A 19,123-nucleotide genomic window follows, 5' to 3' on the forward strand; every position below is an offset into this window, starting at 1 on the left:
GCTCTAACATCCGCCACTCTTTTGCAAGATACTAAACATAGCAACATAATTAGTTTGGCAGAAAGCTGTTTACGGGATAAGTATTTATTACTGGGCCAAGAATCCAAGAATTTTAAAACAATGTTTACATCCCAAAGAACTGAATTTTTGGCTTGAGGAGGGTTCGAAAAACGAATACCCCTCAAGAGTTTGCATACTAAAGGATGTTCACCTACCGGTTTGCCATCTATTTGTGTATGACCCGATGAAATTGCAGACCTGAAATTATTAATGGTCCTATAGGCTAGTCCAGAAGAAGCTAATTCCGCTAAAAAGTTGATAATTAAATCAATACTTGACTCCAAGAGATTAATACCCCTTCCATTGCACCAACTATCCCATCTACGCCATGCAGAAGCATATCTCTTGTGGGTGCTATTTGCCCATGCTCCTTTGATATGGTCTTTAGCTTGTTGCGAAAGTCCTGGGGTTTTCCATCTTCACCTGACACCCTCCATGCCATCAACGTTAGGGTCCCCGAGACAATCAAGGGATGTTCAAGGCCCTCCGGACTCAACAACAGGTCCTGACGAGGAGGAATCAGCAATGGAAGAGCACACGCTAATTGGAGTGCGATAGGGAACCAAGGCTGAGACCTCCACAATGGGGTCACCAGGATCAGGTCTGCTTTCTGCCTCCGTACTTGAGACAGGACACTGGGAATCAATAGGAAAGGGGGAAACGCATAACTCAGGACAGAGTGCCAATTCTGTAAAAATGCATCCGTCGCCATCGCCTGTGGATCCAGTTTCCAACTGTAAAACTTCGGGATCTGAGTGTTGAGGCGAGACGCAAACAGATCTATCTCGCAGCAACCCCATTCCTGGACTATCTGTTGATAAATCAACGGATCCAGTTTCCAATCGCTGGGATCTGACAGATATCTGGAGTTCCAGTCTGCTACTGTGTTCAGAGCCCCCGGAAGATATTCCGCCATTGCCACTAATCTGTGACTCAGACAGTAATGCCAAAATTCTTTGGCTATCTCTGCAAGAACTCTGGATTTTGTTCCTCCCAACTTGTTGACATAACAGACTGCCAAAATATTGTCCATTCTCAGAAGAACGCAGTAGTCTGTCTTGTTCGGGGATAGACTCTTTATTGCAAAGGACCCCGCCAGGAGTTCCAGGCAATTGATGTGTAGATCCTGTTCCCCTCTTGACCAACGTCCCCCTGTGACTAAAGAGCTGCAGCGAGCTCCCCAACCCCACTGACTGGCGTCTGATTCTATGACAATTTCTGGGTGAGAACCGAAGATGGCCCTGCCATTCCATGCTTCCATGTGGTGAAGCCACCACTGGATCTCTTCCTTGACCTATGGGGTCAGAGGAATCAGAGCCGAGTAACTCAACCCTTGTCTCAAGTATTGGATCTTCAGTCTCTGGAGAGCACGATAATGCAAAGGGGCCGGAAAAATTGCTTGAATGGATGAGGCTAACAGGCCCACCAAACGAGCAATATTCCTTAGAGAAATCGTCAGCCTCAGTCGAGCCGATCTCAACTCCCTCTTGATGTTGCGAATCTTCGACGCAGGAAGAATCAACTGAGAAAGAATCGAATCGATCTTGAAACCCCAAAACTCTATCACTTGTGCTGGTTTCAACAATGACTTCTGCGCATTGATAAGGAAACCTAAATCTTGTAACAGACTGATTGTCCAATTCAAGTGTGTCAACAAAGTCAGGGAGTCTTGCGCCATCAGTAGGATGTCATCCAGATATATGATAAGACGAACACCCTTGGTTCTCAACCATTCCACTACTGGTCTTAATAGCTTTGTGAAACACCATGGTGCCGAGGATAGGCCAAAGGGGAGAGCCGTGAACTCCATCCAATGACCCTTCCACTGAAATTGAAGGAACCTCCTGCGAGGGGCAAAGACCGGAATTGAGAGGTACACATCCTTTAAATCTAACCGCACCATCCAGTCTCCTTCTAGAAGGATATCGCTCAGCATGTGAATCCCTACCATCTTGAAGTGTCTGTACACTATCCAAAAGTTCAAGTCTTTTAAATTCAGTACCAGCCGATGACCTCCTCCCTTCTTGTCTACTACAAAAATGGGATTGCAAAACCCGGAAGGTTGAGGGGTTGCATAGATTACTGCTCCTTTGTTTACCAAAGTTTGAACCTCTAAATCTATAAAATTCTGATTTTCTTGGGAAAAAATCATATTTATAGGAGGGGATACCTGGATTGGGGAGCTGATAAATTCCAGGTGAAAGCCTGTCACAGTCTGAATAACCCAAGGATCCCCAGAGATCTCTTTCCATTTGTCCACAAACAATCTCACTCTTCCGCCCAGTGTAACTTGTGAATGGTGAATAATGCTTACCGGTATAGGACGAGTCTTGGATAGCTTCTTGTTGTCTACGATGTCCTCTGCGGAATCTGGACCTCCCTCCTCGGGGGGGAAGGGTAGAACGTGGTATCAGCCTGGTCTGTGGACCAATTACCTCTACCTTCTGACGAGGCCAAGTCTACCAATTTAGGGTCCATTCTCATGAGTATAGATTTTCTGCGTTTGGTGGAAATAGCACAATTTGTGTTACCCAAGAGACAAATTGCCCTCTGGGCCCAACCTAGGAGGACGTCCGTGTTAACAGGAGTGTCTGACTCCTTGGAAGCGACAGCCAAATCTAAGATTTTTCTTAAGGGTCCTGACATATCCAGTAATTTATCTTGGTAGAGGCACCATGATCTATCTAGACCTTTCTTGGGGTCTTTTGCGTATTTTTTCAGATATGTAATCATGGTAGGATCAATTTCTGGAGTGTCCGTCACATTATTGTCCAAATCTGGTCTAGGACATTCTGCCTTAAGTCTAGAGCGAACCTCTTTATCAAAACTTTTTCTTATGTTTGCATGCACATACTGAGCAACCTCCGAAGATGGGACCCAATTAGAAGACCTAGGGTGCATAATATCAGAAGGATCGAAGTCCAAAAATTGAAGGGCCGTGGGCTGTTTTTTGGCTTTTTTACTGGGCGCTGTTTCGGTTAAGTCATCCGAATCCGTGTCGTCAGAATCCCCAGAGGATGAAGAATCCTGTTGAGTGCTGTAATTATGTTCCGCACTCCTTTTCCTACGCAGTTTTTCAAACATATCTGCATGTAGGTCACCAGCAGGTTCGTCCCTTGTCAGGTTTTTAGATTTAGACTTGGACTTAGAAGGTGCCTTAGGAAGTACTTCTTCCGCTATGGAGGATGTATTCTCAGCCATCCAGCCCTGGGATTGGGCATATTCTAATAGTTGCCCTGAAAATGGGCCAAGGGCTCTCACCAGGGCATCATTAACTGACTGTTGCACTCTGGAGTCTAGTGCCTCAACCAAATTCACCTCTAATTGGTTGTCAGTATCTTCAGGGTAATACCCTGCATCATGGTCACTCCACTGAGCCATGATATTAATAATAAATTCAATGTAATCAGAAAAATACAGGGGGAGTGGAAAAACCCCCTAAAGAGGCACTTTACACTGGATATATATATATATATATATATATATATATATATATATATATATATATATAAACAGGCATATAACAATGGTATAGATATATAAAAATATACAAGTCAAGTAACAGTAAATAGTGGAGGAAGCTGCCTGTATTCACCACTCTAGGCAAAGCCTTGATTTGATTTTACAACCCAGCAAGGATTTAAGTTGGGCGTCAGGGGTGTTGAAAGTCTCTGTATTTCCCTTTATTGCAATCACGATGCCTCGCGCGCTGGTCAGAACGAGCCGATCTCCATGAAATACACAGGGAAAGGAGATCGGCTCGTCAGAATCGCGCGCGTTGCAACCTTCGTTGCAATAGAAGACAGACTCCGCATTTTAGCGCGTATAACACTCCCGCTTCGCTCCACACTTAATCGGTGATCAAAAACACCGTCAATACCCGGCAAGAAGCCGAAAATACAATAAATAACACAGTGAAGCGAGCGGAATCGCGTCGCTATAAAGATTTAACATACAACAATCAAATACTGTATGAAAATGTACAATAAAGTAAACGAGAGATAAATGTTACTTATCTGCTGCAAAGCAGCAAAGAAAGAGGATATGACGTTTGGGGTTAAGCATTATATAGAATAAGGTCACATACTGTGATTGGTGCACGTGATACAAGGACTAGAGCATCTTGGGAGATGAAGTTTTTTGTTTATTGTGTTTTAATTGGCTGCTGTGAATTTTCAGTAAAGAAAAAGAAAGCATAATCCGAGCCTCCGGTCCTGATATAGAATCCTAATTCCTCTCTGAACACTCCTCAACATAAGAAATCCTAAAGGACTGCCATATATGGATATGGCTTTAGGTGGCTCACAAATTCTCGAGGGTTGTGGGCCAGAGTCAGAGAGATTTAAGGACAGCCACAGCATGCTCTTTGGTAATACTATTGCCAGAGAAATAGTTCCCCAATTCATTAAAAAAATGTAGAGTCTGTTCCATGGGGCTAGACTACAAGCAATGTCAGCCTTCACAACCGGAGATTCAGTCAACAGTCGGAAATACGCAACTCCTGCTGCCCTGTTCTTAGTCTGCCAGTTAGAAATCCACCTCCTGAAGCTCTGAAAGGAGCCCCAGATCATGACACAAGGAAGAGGTGACTTGCTCATTTGATCCTGCAGTACTTTTTGGTCTTGACCCGCTCTTCCTAGACCCTCCAGACCCTCCAGGGTTGAGAGGAACTGCATTGGTATCTGTTCGAATCTAAAGATGAGGAACCTGCAGTTAGAACTGGCCATCAGAAGAGCAAGTTAATTACCTTTGGTAACTCTCTTTCTAACCAATCTAACCGCACATTTGTCACTGCCCTCTGTCCTAAATCTTCTGTGGAGCCGCCTCTCTAACATCTAAAAATATCCCAAGTAGAGATCAGCACACAACTTCCAATAGCTATTCTATGCTCTGTGTATAAAGATGCAGAAAGGGACAGAGATAAGAACCTGAGAGCAGTATGCAGGTTTGGCGCTTAAATGCAGTTCTGTCACTTTCAGGGTGATATGGATCTAAAGCAGAGTCACTCAACGCCACCTATGGATGCACAGGAATACTGGTGATGAAGCTATCTCGATCCAGTCTGGTATCTGAAGATATTCTAAAAGTGAGGAATATGCAGTTAGATCGAGTATCCATCTTAAGATAAGTAACTTGTCTAACACTCCCAACATCATACCGCAGCACACCCAATGTCATGATAATACAAAACCAATGTCATAATAATACAAAAGCACCCGCATACACAACATTCTACATCCACACCAACAACATCCTAAGCCAGCGCTTCTACCATCATACACACACACACACACCATCAAATGTCCGCACAAAAAAAATCATATACCAATTCATCCACACGTACATACAACTCAAACCATCATATACCAACATACATCAACAAATGGCAGTGTACTTACCTTATAATTACTGTTGTAATGAGGGCCATAATGTCTACACACCCAAGATCATACACCCACACAGCCACCTTCATACAACAATAAACCTGCCACAGTGTATCCAAACAGCTCTATTGTGCATGCACATATCCAGCATCATACACCCACAAACTGACCATCAAATGCTAATACACCAACCATTGTGCACCCACAGAACAAGCATATCCAAATGCTCTACAATGTCACTAAGAACTCAGTCACACTATCAGACATCCTTTTACATACTTCTAATCAGTGGTTCTTTTAAATGATTTTCAATTTAAGCTTTGTCAGATAATAACTGGGGGTGGGGGGGAGAGTGAATAGTGATGGTTGACCTAGCAGGGTGAACTTGCAGTATAAGGTGAAGATATTTTTTTACAAAATGTAATTACAAAAGCAATAGAAAATCCATAAACGAACTTAAGTTGAAAGGGAGTTCAGATTGACAAATATATTTACAGTGACTTTGCCATAAGAACTAAAAAGATCAGAAATGTCCTGCGTTAGGTGCTACCTTCACCTTATATCCGTAACCCACAGCACTAACTCTCACCATCAGCATACAGTTTTCAGTACATCACTCACTTGTTCAAAAACACATAACACAATATAGTAAAATTAATTAATACTTCGTACGGCAACAACCCCACCATCATCACATTTTCCTTTACATATCCAACCCACCCTCCATCATACATGCATCACCCAACATTATAAGAAAACACTCCAATAATCATACAATTGTCAACACTACGTCAGCATCAAATATCACCACAAAATGCCCATTATTTATCAACACAAATACCAGTACCCAGCCTCGCACATTTTATAAAACATCCACACAGCCATGTTTTTGCGTTTACACCCAGCAGCATATGTCTATATACCCAACAAGTGTCCACCCAGTAACCAACCTATACTTACACTATCATACACTAACATACCTACTTTCATACATACCCAAAATAGTACACGCTCACAACAACCATATTACTGTAATACATAAACCATCATACACTAACACAAAAACCTTAAAATACCCACAATGCCACCATTTACCAATTCAAGACCGTATGAATGCAAGAACTTAGGCATGAAGTAACACATCCTTTTAGACACTCACTAACTGCCTGATGCCAAGCTGTTAACGGTATGTATCCCTTATTGTGTCTACACCAGATGATTTTTACATTAAAGATATATAGATTTATTCCTCAATTAATTGGTTTTAATTTTTAATACATTTACTGTATTAAATATGTACTATAGTATAGTCTATAGGCTGGTTTACTCTTGATATATTCTGCAAACTTAAAATGTTTCTGATCACATTGTGAAAAGTAACGAAGAATCTGACAGGCTAATTTTGTGAAATAAATACCTAGAAGGCTTCAAAAATCAAGGGTGCGTGAAAAACAAAAAAATACAAACATAATTATTATAGTAAAGCCAAACTGTTAGTGCCAACAAGAGACACCAGTCAAAGACATTTACTGTGCACAAGTGTTTTCACTCAACAGGTACATTCCAGCAACATACGGAAAAGGGGCTAGTTATTCAATGATTGAATGATTGTGTTTTACATGAATAGTTTTATTAAAGTACTATATTATGCAAAAAAAAAAAAAAAAGTAAATTGTGAATTGCTCCCTTATCGTCAATCACTTAGTTTATCTCATTTACCAAAGAGTTTTGATTTAAAATGCAATCCTTTGCAGAGTTTTGTTGTGGTGTTTTGCTTGTGTTGTGCTGAGGTATTTAAAAAAACTGTATTTTCTATCTTTGCAGAAATGGATTGATGGTGGTTTTAGCAATAGCCTCCCAGTACTTCCTCTTGGGCGAACTGTGACTATTTCACCTTTCAGTGGTCGGCAGGATATCTGCCCACAAGACAAGGGGTTGTTGGATTTTTATTTTAAATTTACCAAGCAAGATGTGCTGGTGAGTCAGTTAAAGAGACCAATGTGTTATTGTTCGTAAAAAAACTACAAGTTGCTTTGACTTGGCAGAATGTATTGTTTCACCACCATGCTGTCAGTGCGAGTTGTGCCGAGTGATGTTCCTGCACGTTTTTTCTGTCGAAATGCCTCTCTGTTCTATTGGAAGTTTTACCGAGCTCAGGATCCCATCTGATATTACCAAGTGGGTGAGTTGACATACCCCTTGAACATGCACCTGGTTGTGTCCCCTACTTTTCAGAGTATCTCTAAGAGGTCCCCGAAAAAGGCCAATAAATCAGAAACAAATATGCGGTACCCATGTTATTTCTCATTTGTGCTCCAAAACTCATTATTTACTAGTAGTGTGGTGGTACTACTACCGAGTAATGTCTGCCCTTTATTACCACCTCATTTTTACCGCATGCCTCATAATAAAGGCCATCGCCAAGGACAAAGGGGGAATGGCTGCATGCCCAGGGAGAGAAAACTGTTTCGGAACGTTTCTAGCACCTTCATTAGTCTTGCTATTTCTCCAAACTCTAAAAATGCAATTGGAATATGAGACTGTTTTTTATCTCGCACTTGAAGAGGAATACGAAATGCTTGGTCTTAAATCAAGTGCAGCCCTCGCACTTTACAGAAATATGGGGGGTGGTCACAAAACATTCGCTAGCTGTGTACTTCAGATTATGATTCATAAAGCAATGGGAATGCGACTGCTTGCAATACTCAGCTGTTAATATTGAAATTGAAATTAAATGAGTAAATTCATATCCAGATTCCTAGTTTGTGGGAGTACTTAATAAGATGTCAGAGTTCTGAAATTAATCCATTAGGATCTAAAAATCTAAAGTAGACAATTCGGCTGGATCGACACACACTGGTACCGCTGCCACGCCCATGGCGATAACTGGTTGACACAAATTTGGCTGGCATTATGTGTCATAAAGCAGTGAATAATAATAATATAAAACGGTTCACAATTATTATTAATATGTCACTTATTCAGCTTTTAATATTGAAACATTACTCGATTAAGGCGTGATATTTTAATCTAACTGGCAGATATTGCAGCATAATCCTTGATTTCCAAAAGGCATTTTTTCATGCTTTAAAATATTTTTCTTACTTTTTCTCTGATCAGGGTAAGATAGAATTCTCTTTTGCAAATGCTTGACTTCCTTTCCTTATCGTGAGAATTACTCCTCGTAGTATCAATATTTGTCCAGTCTTGAAATAATTCTTTTACAAAGCCCTTCACCTGCAGTAATGTTGAAATTATACAGTGAACCTCATTTGCTTCCCACATATTTGGATAAACCACTGGTATAATTGGTAAAGGGTCGATTTGTGCAGATGGCTATGTTTAATGATGTGCACAATTGGAATATAGTAAAGCATGTTTTTAAGAATCTTCGTAAAAAACGTTGTATTCCTTGATTTACCAATCCTGTTTTCAGTTTCACCACTGCAACATTTGCTAATCCAGCCAAACATTATGCTGTTGAAGCTTTCTGTGTAACAAAATTACTTTTTTTGCTGCAAAGCGTGGTCTTACTCCTAGGCCCTCATTGTGAGTTGCATGATTCTAGGGTGCAAACTCTGCACCGTAAATGTGCAGGTATGATTTAAACCCCTTTAAAGGGGCAGCAAATGTGCAGCCATGCATACAACTGCATGGAACTCCCAAATGGGTTAAATCTCTTATCTAGCACTTGCAATGAGCAGGTGGTAAATGGGAGCAGGAGCTTCCGTGCAAGATTAGGATGGAGGTAAGTGGGTGTGGACAGTGGAGTGGGAAAGGGGAGGAAAAGATCTGGCAGATGCAGCACTGCATGCTTCTCACTTGCCAGAGAAAGAGGCCAGACTAGGCCTGGCAGCTACTGCAATCAAAGCCTTAACCAATTTTACCATCCATTTTTCTGGAAGGTAACCTTGGGTTTAGTAGTCCCCTACCTGAGAAAAACAGGTGCAAATGCGCTGGACAGTGTGTGGATGGAGCGCAACTCCATATGGGAATAATGCTCTCTCTGACTTGTAAATGAGGGATCTGAATTGTATCCTATGGCAACCATGAAAGCCCTGCATGCTTAAAGAATTAAGGATGTTTTTTAAGAAATATTTGGTTATAGTACACAGTACCTTTAATTGATACTTGGATTTAATTTTGTAAACATCTCTTCAACAACCATCTCACTGCATCTGGTTTTCATGCTGTGCTCACTTATAAAAGTGCTTCCTCAGGACACCTTTCGAGGGGTTGTTTTAGCATTGCTAAATGTCCCTCCTTGTCTTGTATTTAGATGTCTCCTATTTAAGAGTATCAACAGTTGTTACTGCACCCCAATGGTTCTTCTGAATCCTGCAGCACTTGTGCATTCTCAACATGTGTTGGAAATTAAGATGGCTGCTTCAAAGTATCTGCTGTTTTTGTGCAAGTGTAGCAAATATTTATGACTAGCTATCTCACACCTTCCTTCTGGCATAATCCTACTTGATTTCAGTAATATTATTTTCTTCCTTAAATGTTAACTGTGCCTTACCTCTGCAATGCATAACTGGCATTCTGAGTCTTCCAGAAATATATTTGGATAACATAACTTTTTATAAATGCATTGAGGCAGTCAATTTCATGGTTAATTTGCTGCCTATTAGCAGATCATTTTGCACTGCATAATGTAACCGGATACTACATATCCTGAATTAATCTTTAAGTTATTTTTGAATTGTTATCCTAGGTGCCCATTTAGAATTCCACTCTTGATCAGGATGTACACCCTGAAATTCTAAATTAGGTTTTGCAAGCAAAAATAAATGAACCATAGTAAAACATTACTGCTACTTTTTACAACTAGCCTTTTGCTGTAGTTAAGATTGCAAGTTTTCAGACCCTGTCCTTTGTTGTGAATTTAAAGCATTAACTGATATTTGTTTGGGCGCAGGTAGAAATATTATGTTTGATGTCTAAGGAATTGTAATTTACCCCTTTAATGGAAAAGTAGGATTTTAAGTCACAATTCTGAAAATGCCATTTTTAGAAAGGTGGCATTTTCTTGTCATAACCATTTGGTGCCTGTAGCCTGTTTCCTGGATCACATGACTAAGTGCATGTGGCAGTTGGACTTTGAGTATTCCTCCCAGACAGTAAGACAAAGGAGGATTAAGTGTTGGCAAGATGGGCCACCCTGACAGAACGGAAAGGGAGTAATTGTCCAATGCCTGACTTTCTTTTCAAAATATATTAGCTGCCTCAGCACTCACACAAAACTTCACACTACCCTTTCGTTACCCCACGCCAACTAGAGAATCGGCTGGGTGGCAGGAAATTCCAGAACCATATGTGGGTGGAAAACTCTAGAAGTTGCTTCCTTTTCAAAGCTGGCTTCAGGTTTAAAAATAGGACCCTCAGAAACATTCTTCAGTTCACCTCTGGACCTGCAGATGACTCAGAGTATTACCCCGGTGCCTGTGGTCTGCTGTGTACATGATAGGACTGCCCAACTTCTTCACAAGGACAGTCCTGCTGCCTGACACCTGCCCTGTACCCTCAGAGAACTGCCCTGCTGCTTTTGTGCTTTAATCCAGGACACCATAGTGGCTCTGAAAGGCTAGTTGGCTGGCCTACTGTTCAGACCTAGAGGAACACGAAAAGCTCCAGCAACTTGTAAAGTGCACCTTGTACCATCCTCAAGTGATTCCTGGCCCTCCAAGTGGTGTCCTCCTGGCCTCGGCCTTGGAAGTGATGCTAACAGTACCCAGCCAGCCAAAAACCCAAAACTTAGGACTTGGAAAATTTTCTGCCAAAAAGTGCTCTGAAGACCAGGAGGAGGATAGGACCTATCTGCTTGCCGATTCGCCCAAGGTTCATCGTCTGTCTGCCTGACTTTGCTGTAACTCCTGCTACATTCTTCACTGCAGCAGCAGCAATTGGCCTCTCCAGTGGCTCCTCTCTGGAAGGGTATTTGATCTCCTGGAGCGTTTGTCCGATATAGCCTGCAGCATCATCCCACTAGAGATTTTCGACTTCCAAAAAATAGACAAAAGGCCTGATTTGATTTTTGGCAGACGGAGTAGTCACCATTGGCCTTGCGATGTCAGCCAGGCTGTGACAACTCTGCCCGCCAGATTTATAAATGACTACCTAGAATGCAGTCATTTATAAAGGTATTGGCAGGAACCGCCGTCACAGCGGGTCCTGTCAATGTATTTTACTGCCCTGTAAAAAACACTCATCTTTTTTCTTTTGAAAAAGAAAATCCCAAAAGGGGATTTTCTTTTTGTGACAAAAAAGGACTGCTTCCCTCACCATGAGGGACTTCTCCATGGCAGAGGGAGCATTAAAATGTTTTTTACTGTTCCTTACCATCAGCTTTCACCTGGCAGTATATCAGATCATCCAAATTGGGTAGGGGGACATAAGTCATTTCTGTGATGGCCCTGACTCCCCTGGGTCATCGGTGAGAATTAATCATGCAGAAGACAAAATGGTATCCGCCTTGATTAACCCAAAAGACCGCCCACATCTAAATGTGGTGGTTGGACCACATTCTTGGCAGTGAGGATACTCTGCCACCATTGTGATGGTATATCTTTACCCTCAAGAATCAAATTGGGTCCTAAGTCTGAACATAAAAATCTTCACTGCAACCTCATCCAGTGGCTTCCCGATGACAACGCCTCCTCCTTGGACACTGCTGGCTGCTTTGCTCCGCTGAACTATACCATCTCAGATATTTTTCTTTGAAATTTCTCCTAAGTCCGAAGGTAAGCAGCGACAGGGCCCATTCCACTTCTTGTTTCTGGACCGGGCTGCATCACCGTTGGCCATAACTGTAGACTTTGCTTGGTGTTGCATAACTAGATGTCTGCGGCTGGCAGTTTGATCTATTGGGTGCTAGATTACACTAAAATCTTTAAAAATTGATAAATCTGTTTCTTCTGGATACATTTCTGTTGTTTTTGATGTCAAAAAATGTATTGAATATTATTCTTTTTTTCTAAATTGGTGTGGGATTGTTCTGAACATACAGTACAGGAAAAATTCCAGGCCAATTTGGACAAATAGAGTAAAATGTCATGAATAAAATTACACCAAAACAAATTAATACCAATGAGTAGAGCCAGAGTTATAATTCTTTTATGTTTCAGTGCAAAATAGCGCAGAGAAGTTCAAAGTGCCAATAGCAGGTATCTGATCATTCGAGACAAAGTCAAAATTTAAGGCCTACTGCAATGGAGGACGAGTCAGATACACAGGGTAGATAGGACTCGGTCTCAGCTTACCTTCGGACTTAGAAGACATTTTGAAGAAATGCTCTTGAGAAGCTAGAGTTCAGTGGGGCAAAGCATCAGACAGTGTCGGAGGAGAAGGTGCCATCATCGTAGAGCCAGTAGACGGAGTTGTGTTGAAAACCTTTACCTTTGCATTTATCACTAATTTGGAAGTCCAAAATCTCAAGCAGAACAGCGCTACAGTCTATAGATTACGAGGGCTTCATTAGGCCGGATACCTTTGCCGAGGAGTCCTACTGAACAGGATTTCCTACTGCTGAGAAGAACGTAGCTGGCATTATCGCAAACACATGCCGACTAGCGATGCTCCTTGAGCGGATCAGCTGGCAGGTAAGTGCCCGTCTTCTGTCATTTCTCATGGCACTTTTTGATGATTTTTTTTTTTGAAGTCCCAAATATTAGAGTTAGGCAGGAGAAGCCCCTCTAACACCACTTCCAGTGGTCGAGGACCTGGGGGCACTGCATGGGGTGTTAGGACACACTCCAGCAGAGACCAGGTGCAGCGTTCAAGGTCTCAGGAGTGTATGTCCATGTAGCTCACACAGGAGACCAGCCAACTAGCCCTTTGAGTAATTTCTAGTGGTCCTGGGTTCAGGGACATGGTCCAGCTCTTTTTCAAGCAGCAAGGGAGCCTTTAAAGCCGCAGGTCAGTACTCTGTTAGAAGCACGGCAGTCCCCTGAGGGTCCAGGCAATCCCTCTGAAGTCTTCCACAGGTTCAGGAGTGTACTGATGAGTGGATCAGGATGTCCAATATTTATACCTGGTTCTGGCCTTTGAAGTGGGGGGCTTCCCTATACTACCCTCACATCTGGTTCTGGAACATTCTTTTCTTCCCCTGTCAAGGCTCCAAGACGTCTTGAGTGACAAGACTGGTGTTAGGTTCCTTTGTATGGGCTGGGGCAAAGCCCTTTGAAATGAAATTGGGGCTGGGTACAGCTCACCTTCAACCATCCTGGCAGAATGGTCCATCCTGGCCACATCTAATCCACTTTGTGTTACTATCTGGAAGGAATACACAAATCCCAACAGCAAAGTCATGTGTCTCAGGTCACTGGCAGACAGTACAAATGGTAGGGACAAGAAAGTGCCAACTTTCTAAAAGTGCCATTTTTAGAATTGTCACATAAAGTCAGACTTTACTGGTACAGATGATTGTAATTCACAATTTATTTGAGTGTAACCAGCACGTCTCTTTCTGTTCCCAGTCCAAGATCATCACTTGTTGAATGCAATAAGGTAACCCAGTGTAAGAAATTTGGTGAGGGGTGAAGTCCCTTCAAGCAGGAAGCACAATCCTTGTCAGGATGAAGTCACAAGCAAAACCTAAATTAACCTGTGCTCAACCCTTGGGTAACTTGGCACTGAGCACTCAGGTTTAACACAGAGATAATGTGTAAAGTATTTGTGCAACACTTCAAACAGTAACACAGTGATAAGACACCACAAATGGACCCCACACCAGATTAGCAAACGTAGTCATTTTTAATAAATAAAGCAAACCTAAACTTACAGAAAAACAATATGTAGAACCAGAGATATGTTGTTTTAAAGATTTCAGTGAAAATAGCACCAAAAGTACAAAGTGCAACTTAATCAATGTGATTGGAATATGTTTTAGTGTATTGGCCCTGAAGAAGAGACTTTCTTGTTGCTAAACAGTTGTTGGTCTTGTTTCTGTTGAAGTTAAAATTACAATTGAAATACTCGAATCAATAAGGATTTTCTATTCTTTTTTTCTAAATGCAAAATCCAAATATTTGAGCCACTACTGATCCTCCATTTATGAAATTACTGAACAATCATTTTGATGGACCTCATAAAACAGTATGTTACTACTTTCCTGCAGACTTCAAACCAAGTCTTTCTGTGTTGCATTTATATTATGTTCTGTTCAGATGTAGAGTGTTGATTTGAAGGTTCCTTCATGAGTGTTTCAGATCTCAGCTGTTGCTTTGGTATCTGGAACAGTCACCAGGGTTCAACGTGTGCTGTCTGTCTATTGTAATAAACCTTCAACTTCACTTCCTTGCCATCTCCCGTGTTCATTGGATGCAACACAATTTGTTTACTAGAATGGGGTTTGAACCCAGCCATCCCACATCATGGCAGCAAGGATGGGATCCAAACCCACGCGTCCTACAGCATTTCTTGCAGAACCAGGCGTTCACAAGTTGAAATGGAAACAATAGTTTTAAATCTTTGACCGTTAATAATTGCTATTGATGGAACTACGTTTGATACTACAAGAAAACTGGCTTTACTTTTCCAATGTTGAGGAGCTGAAGGGCAAATCATTTTTGACCATTTGCTGCCTTCCATTTAACTGTCTGAGGTGAAGTGGGGTGTATATTTAGAAGCCATTAATATACTTCACATATACCTTAAGGATGATACAAGTGTGGTTTTTGAATATCCTAGATTCTTCACTCGTTACATGAATCGATTGGTAACTTTCTAGCTGAATCTTGAGTTTTCACTTCTACCTATGAATTGAATGGAAATTTTGACAACTACTTTAGGGATCAGATAGTAGTTAATTGTCATGCCAAACTCATTCAAGAAAAAATGTTTTGTTGCCACAATCACAGTCTTCAAGAAACTTTGGAAATTGATAGAGGGATTGAAATATCAGTGATGGCTTCAAAAAAATTGAGCAAGTGCATGAACCTTATGTAGGTGGAACAAGTTAATGTTCAAGGTGAAATCTCAAATGTAGTTCCTCAAAGGACAACACAAAATTGGGGAAAATTGCTACAAACTCAAGTTCCTCGTGTTTCATTTTTTGGTTGTAGTTCACCCTTGGCTAAAGCTGATGAGTGTCTAGCAATTGGAAAAATGTGTTTGAAGTGTAAAAAGGTTGGGCCATTTTGTCAGAGTGTGTAAAATACTCAAAAGGTTGTAATCATCAATGAGTATAGTTCCCCAAAAGGGCATAATGAGGAGATGGAACATTTTGATAGCAGAGTGATAGAAACCTATCAAAATGGACCTAAGGGAAGTGACCCTGTTTGTAATGTTGGTGCAGGTGATGCGGAAGTAGACGTCACAGTAGATTCTGGTTCTCCCCTTACCATCATCACAAGCAAGGTGTATTGGAAAGAATGGGTTGCAGTTTAACTAGGTATTCCTAACATTGACGCTTGGAGGGCATACAATTGACATGATTGGTTATTTTCCTGAAATGATCATGATCAAAGATTTGTCAATTTTCACCAAGGTTTAAATGGCCAAGAAAGGATACAATATCCTTAGTCGGAGGGATCAGGGAGTGTTTGGAATGATTTTGGGACAGGGCACTGAATCCCCCATCTCACTAATTGCCACACCTCCTCTTTCTTATGTGCCTCAGTCATTGGATAAATTGCTGCATATGCATGATCCCTTGTTTGCATATCAGCTAGGGCTGTTCAAGAGGTTTAACCACAAGATAGTGTTGACAGATGGAGCCACATCAGTGGTGCACAGAGTTAGAAATGTTCCATTGAGTATTAGGAATAAACTGAAAGAACATCTAGATAATTTATTTTCAGAAAGATTCATAGAGCCAGTTGATTCCTTTCAGTGGATCTCTCCCATTGTTGTGACAAAGAAGGAGGATGGGGATATGAGCCTGTGTGGTGATCTTGGGTCATTAAAAGTATTTTGGTAGACTGTTTTTCTCTTCCAAAATGTTGGTTCAACTTGGGTGGGGGCAGTTGTGCCAAAGTATTCTCCACTTTAGATCTCAGGGCAGCGTGTCACCAGATGTGAGGAATCTAAGTCTTTCAGCACATTCAACACTCAATTTGGTGCATTCAGATTTTTTAAGCTGCTATTTGGCTTAGCTTCAGTGGCATCAGTTTTTCAGAAACAAATGGTTAATCTGTTTGGGCAAAGTAAGCAGGTGATGGCATTCCAAGATGATATTCTGGTGTTCACTGATGACGTAGAGAGTCACTTGAAAGTGTTGAGGGAAGTTTTGAGTACTTTGCAAAATCATGGTTTTAATGTAAAAGGGAGAAGTGACGATTTTTGGTGTCAGAATGAGAGTATTTGGGACATGTACTTTCAAGGGTGGACATCAAGCCTAAGGCTGATTTGGTAAATACCATTGAAGAAAGTCCTGAGCCTGTGGATAGAGTGCAGCTGAGATCATTCTTTGGAATGCATGAATAGTATTCTCGGTTTATAGACAATGTTGCCCTACAAGCTGAACCCCTTACCCATGGGTTAGAAGTATATGTGGGGTACAGCAGATCGAGAGGAGTTTGAAAATCTGAAGAAGTTGATTGTTGAATCTCCTGTTTTTAGTGCTTTTAGAGATGATGTACCACCGAGTGTGACTGTAGATGCTAGTAGTGCAGGACTTGGAGCAGTTCTCACTCACTTGGTAGATGGTAAAGAAAAACAGTAGTGTTTGCTTCTTAATGTCTGTCTTCAGTGAAACAGAACTACAGCAACTAAGCATTTTTGCACTTATGGGGCAGGAAGTTATCACTCCTTACGGACCACAAGTCTTTCTGGAATTTATTATCTGAGAAAAATTTAAGTTGAGCCAGTCTAAGGTTGGATAGATTGTTGGTTAGAAAGTACGTATTCAATTTTGAGGTGAAACCTATTCCTGGAGCAAGAAATTACAGAGATGATTTCCTTTCTAGATGTCCTGTGGTTGATGATGGCAGGGACCAGGAGGAAGTAGAACTTGAATGTGTTGTTGGAATGGTTCATGGTATTGTGGTTGCTAGAGGCTCAATAACACTTCAGGACTGGAATACTTGTTCTATGCATGATTCGTGCCAGATAGCTCTTAGGAAGTTAATTGCTAGATTTGGCTGCAGTAGAGAAATTTGGTTGAAAAGTTTAAGTTCTGCTTCAAGATAAAGAATGAGTTGTATGTGGAAATGGATTTGTTTTTTTGAGGGAACTTATTGATTCCTCCAGCAGAGCTGAGGGTGTGCTTGGTGAAATTGGCCCATCAAGGCCATGTGGGAATGGCTGGCACCAAGAAGAGGGTACGAATTTATTAATGATGTCACGGAATGGGCAAGGAGATTGAGGTGATTTGGGGTAATTGCACTGGTTGCAATGAGGCTAAGTCCGTACGTGTATTTAAGACTCCACTGGGTCATGTTGAACTTCCCAAAGGACCTTGGGGAAAAGTTGGAATGGGGTTTATTGGGCCAATGTATGATTTGCCAGCAAGTATGAGGTATGCTTTGGTAGAGGTGGATTTTTTTTAAAGGTTGGTGGAATATAAATATCTGAGGGTGCCAGACACGCATTCGGTCATTGAATTGTTGTCCAGGCTGTTCAGGAGGGAAGGTGTTCCCCAGGATTTGGTTACTGACAATCGGGTACAATTTAAGTCCCCCAGACGTTTGAAAGTTCATTTGGTATTAAAGATTTCTCTGTGGCATTGTGTAGTCCCCAAGATAATGGAATGGTAATAGGGTGAGCAGGATGTTAGAGGAAGGCATACAGGTTGCAGTGTCTACTAGGAATGATGGTATAGAATCGGTTCAAGACAGGTTGTCGAGCTGTCGCAATACTCCACACTCCTCTACCTGTGTGTCTCTGTTTGTGTGCTTAAGGGCTGGCATTCCTTGTGTAAACTGTCACCTAATTGGGTGTTAGATAAAACTGCTGCTGCTAAGAGGTTGCCTTAGTTGAGTGATGTGCGTTGCTAGGTGGGAAGTTCAGAAAAACAGCAAAGAAAGGTATGATGCCTTGAACAGAGTGAGGGATGTGCAGTTTCAGGTGGGGGATGTGGTGAAGATTTTGAGACCTTCGGGACATATAAAAAAAAAAGTTTTTCCCCGCTATGCAAGTGGTGAAAGTGTTTAACCATGCAATTTTGGTGGATAATGGAAAGTGATGGAGCAAAAGCAGTGCCACTGTGGTCAGCAAGATGGAGGGCCTGTGGGAGGTTAGTGGGGCTGCCACAAGAGAACCGAATGGGGACGCAATGGATTCTGAGTGTTGGTGGGTTGAGAACAACTGTGAGGTTGACAGTCCGGATTCAGAACAAGTCTTGAGTTCGGGGTTAGCTAGTAGTGGAGGAGGAGATGGAGTTGATGTTCTTCCTGCAGGAGGTGAGGACACACATACCATTCACATAGGGAGTGCTGATAATTATGCTGTTCATGATGCTGTTCCTGCGGGAAGTGATGAAATGGTCACTGTTCCTGTTCCCATTTCCTTAGGGAGGAGGGGCAGGAGGGTTACACACTGTCCGAAACACTTGCAGGATTATGTCCTAAACTAATGTTGTCAAATACTTGCAGGACTTTGTTCTCAACTAATGCTGTTGACATATTTGGCCCGGCATATCTAGCGTGTGAGCATAGGTCATATTTAAAAAAAAAAAATAATCCATCCTTGTTTCTGCTTTGGTGTAATGTTGCTTGGTTTAATATTTTTCTTGTTTTCCT

General features: G+C 41.6%; 1 protein-coding gene across 4 annotated transcripts in view; it reads left to right on the forward strand.

Annotated features, from left to right (window-relative positions):
• The window catches only part of PNPLA4 (patatin like phospholipase domain containing 4), a 318,980-nt gene that overhangs the window by 260,499 nt on the left and 39,358 nt on the right, over window positions 1-19,123 (forward strand). For all 4 annotated transcript variants that reach the window (XM_069204620.1, XM_069204621.1, XM_069204619.1 and 1 more), the window contains one exon: window positions 7,269-7,421. In XM_069204620.1, the coding sequence (XP_069060721.1) occupies window positions 7,269-7,421 (153 nt within the window). The remainder of the gene's footprint in view (window positions 1-7,268; window positions 7,422-19,123) is intronic.

Source organism: Pleurodeles waltl, chromosome 8, assembly GCF_031143425.1.
Source record: "Pleurodeles waltl isolate 20211129_DDA chromosome 8, aPleWal1.hap1.20221129, whole genome shotgun sequence".
Lineage (NCBI taxonomy): Eukaryota > Metazoa > Chordata > Amphibia > Caudata > Salamandridae > Pleurodeles > Pleurodeles waltl.